This window comes from Oncorhynchus clarkii, chromosome 3, assembly GCF_045791955.1.
Source record: "Oncorhynchus clarkii lewisi isolate Uvic-CL-2024 chromosome 3, UVic_Ocla_1.0, whole genome shotgun sequence".
NCBI classification, from domain to species: Eukaryota; Metazoa; Chordata; class Actinopteri; order Salmoniformes; family Salmonidae; genus Oncorhynchus; species Oncorhynchus clarkii.
In genome coordinates, this window is record NC_092149.1 from 11,421,657 (window position 1) to 11,425,468 (window position 3,812).

Here is a 3,812-nt window from a genome sequence, read left to right on the forward strand (position 1 = left end):
TTAATTATTTCACACAGTCATTATTGCTCATCTTTATGGAAGGTGTCAATCATTAAGACCCCACTGTATAATTACAGCACTTGTCTTTTACTGTATGCTGTACATAGACTGACAATGCAGAAATCAATGCCCATATTTTTTTTTCTGTTCTTACAATATCATTCAGTATTGTAATATATTTAATATAAAATAAAACTTTCAGCGATATTTTCTGTGTATGTATGTTTAGTTTCCCTTAAGGTTATTGCTAAAGGAGGCAGCATTAATTAACATGTTTATTACTACATGGTGGAAAAGCAACATATTACATCAAACAGTCAGAGACAACATCCAGCAGAAAAACACAAACGTACTTCCTGCCCTCTTTCTCAACCTCTGTAACTCTGTCCATAGTGTGGTCATAAGGGGAAGGCAGGACGACAACACCCTTGCCTGGGTTATGACTGTGGGTGACATCATCGTTTGTGTTTTCCATAGATAGTCTCAAGCAGGGTGCAGAGCCAGGATGAATGTCGAGGAGTCATCCTACCTAGGGTATGATAGGTAGGAACACCACCCTGACTTCCACAATATTGAAAACGTTCCAGGCTGAGTGAACAAGAATCAAGTTCAAACCCTTTTTCAAAACTGCAGAACATACTAACCCTGAATGTTCCACAGTTCAGCTCAAACTGAGGCGGTGGGGCCCCATGTGAGTGTGTTCTTGGCTGGGATCGCCCCTCTCAGCGCCTGTAGCCTATCACGGTGCAGGGAGTCCGTTGCCATAGAGGCATCCTTGTCTAGTGATTGGCGGATACAGGTCTTGAGGTGTGCGATGCCAAAACCGGTGGCAGCTGAGATAGGAACCACGTGTCTGAAGACCATGTTGTTCTTAGGAAGCATATCGTCGGGTAACAGGTGGGAGAACTCTGAAAGGGAGAAGCACACCAGGGGGGCACTATGAGTAATCTAATGTCACAGATCGTACACCTTAATTACCTAAGTATTACCTAAATTTATAATCTATGTATATCATTAGATTACCGTGTGGGTTTAGGAGTTGCTCCTGCAGCTCTGTGAGTTTGTCCTCTGCATCAGGCAGGTCCATCTTATTGACCACCAACACAGCAGGCTTACACAGGAGATCCTCCTTATACAGCTCCAACTCCTATAGGAGGGGTCGAGAGAGGAGGGGACGGGCGGCAGAAAGTGGGATAAGGAGAGAGAAAATATTGTGATACTGGTGCTCGGAGGGAGGGGGTGGTTCCTGTGTAGATGTGTCCTTCTAGCCTCACTTTAATTAAAAGTTGAACAGCCTCAAAAGCAGACCTAAAGGGGGTTTTGCTTGCCAGCTGGAATCCACAAACGTCCACCTATGACCAGAGAGAGAAGAGAGACTTCATCAGTATTACAGCTAGAGGCTTTCACACCACAAATCTCCTTGAGACTTTGACCATAAATTGTGTTTGTGTTTAGGTCGAACCACAAAGAGCAGCTGTCTGGTCCTCTCCACGTGTTTGAGGAACTGGTGGCCCATGCCTCTATTCATGTGGGCCCCCTCTATCAGCCCTGGGAGGTCTGCTACTGAGATCTACACCAATCCGAGAAGAGAACACAGAATGGACCAATCAGAGGAGAGAGAACGCAGAGTATGTAAAAACCAGAAGAAAGACCACCTTGAGAATGAACCAATCAGGTGAAGGAAACGATTGAGTTGCACAAAAGGGAGGAATGACCTCATCTGCTTCTCTTACCTGTTTATGGTCTTCATACATGACCTTGCCAATCTCTGGTCTCAGAGTGGTGACTGCAGAACGACAAGAAACATTTACCATTCATAAACAACTCAAACATCATGGTGTCATCCTCCACTCAAACATTTGATAAAAAAACTGGGTAATATATGGAACATTCACTTCAACGGGATGTGTGTGTGTAAATGTGTACTCAATACTCACAGGCATAGCTGGCAATCTGGGGTTTGGCGTGAGACAGGGCGGTCAGTAGAGAGGACTTTCCTGCATTGGGGAACCTGGTAATGATGGAGGGAGAAATCACGTCGTCAATGTGTTCCTGTATGATTGTGTGTGTGTGTGTGTGTGTGTGTGTGTGTCCTGTCTCACCCCACCAGGCCGAGGTCAGCGATGAGTTTGAGGTCCAGTCGTATCTGTCTGGTCTGGCCCTTACTGGGCAGAAACTCTGAGTGGTAGGATCCTCCTTGACCCCCTCTGGCCACCAGCACACGATCTCCCTCAGTGTTCAGCTCACCTATGGAGGGGATTGATGAGCTATGGTCAGTTAAATTTACACCCAACACTCCTGAGTGCAGACATCAACATCATCTTCAACCAGTACACAGTGCCTTGTGTCAGTGAAGGAGGTGTATGGTGTATAATGTGTGTAAAGACTTACCGAGGACCTTTCCATCATCGTTGGTGACAGTAATGCCAGGAGGAGCCATGACTTCTTGGTCCTCTCCTTTCTGCCCCCTCAGGGTACGGACACTACACACACACACACACACACACACACACACACACACACACACACACACACACACACACACACACACACACACACACACACACACACACACACACACGTTGAGACTTGGATTAGATTGCTGGTAGTTCATGTCATGACACTTCCAAAAAGACATACCTGCTGTTGATTCCTACTCCAGCGATGAAGCGTTTCTGGGGGTACTTATCCTTGACCCTCTTCAGAGTCATCTCCTTCTGAGCCACCACCCACACGTCTCCCCCTTTCCCCCCCTGACCCCCCAGACGGGGCAGCCCCATCCCCCCACTGCCCCCACGCACATACAGACGCAGGTTGTCCACGAAGTTACCGTACTGGAGGAAAGAGAGTAGTGACATAATTTCACTTTGCGTCAGACAACTGAAATATCTACAGCAATTAATATATTGTAATGTCTTCTACAATGACGTACAATAACGCTAGGCTACACAGTGAAACTATTTCAATTTCCATAGCTAGCAAGTTCATTGTAGAAACGACCATGGAAAACTGATAGAACACCACAACCAACTAGCTAGTCCTGTCTACGAAACTGACCGTGAAGACCACCTACGACTAGCAAACTAAGCTAACTAGCATGGCAACCTGGATAGTAGAGCCACACAGACAGGAGGGGTTAGTTATAAATATATTTGGTATAGCTAGCTATGATGCAACTGTATTTATAACACTGTGTTACTAACCTTCCGGTAACAAATCCTGCTGATCCAAACCATTTTGACTGAATATTTAGACGTTACAGTTGACTGTTTGTGGCATTTTTGCCTGAAGACATCAGATTAGCTGTTCACATGTGTCGTTTGAATAGGTTGTTTGGTGGTGGAACAGGAAACAGGAAACAGCAAACGGGGCGGTGATTCGATGATGTCAGTCAGTCAAGGTAGCTAGTCCCGGTTTCTCTCCGTGGCTGGAGTCGCCTCCAGCGCCTGTGTATGCTCCTGACTCTCACCACCGCCTCTTCCAACACCGACCTTTAGATCAGGGGCCGGGGGAGTAGGTCTTGGTCTCGGTGGCTCCAGGTAACCTGGACGAGATCGACCCTGGCTGCTGGGACTCCTGGACTTCCCTCGCGGTGATTCAGACACGGCGGCTGGGCCTGGCGGAAAGCCGGGGCGCACTGTGGGCTTTAATGACATACTTGCGCCCGTCTCAGAGGCAGAAGCACAACGAGCTGTTCCTAGAGTTCGCGCAGCACTTCTGGGCCATGTACGTGAACTGCATGCTGTCCCGCGCGCACGGACTGGGGAAGCGCGGCTTCACGACAAAGCTGTCCGAGCTGCGTGTCATGGAAG

General features: G+C 47.5%; 1 protein-coding gene across 1 annotated transcript; it reads right to left on the bottom strand.

Moving 5' to 3' along the window:
- Window positions 1-257: 257 nt before the first annotated feature.
- On the bottom strand, window positions 258-3,335 carry LOC139405713 (GTP-binding protein 10-like). The gene is made up of 10 exons (XM_071148136.1): window positions 3,204-3,335; window positions 2,641-2,834; window positions 2,392-2,483; window positions 2,103-2,247; window positions 1,938-2,011; window positions 1,734-1,786; window positions 1,463-1,570; window positions 1,275-1,352; window positions 1,024-1,147; window positions 258-908 (listed from the first exon to the last, which is right to left on the bottom strand). Exons 1-10 carry the CDS (start codon window positions 3,234-3,236, stop codon window positions 667-669), a joined length of 1,143 nt encoding a protein of 380 aa, XP_071004237.1. The 5' UTR covers window positions 3,237-3,335; the 3' UTR covers window positions 258-666.
- Window positions 3,336-3,812: the final 477 nt, after the last annotated feature.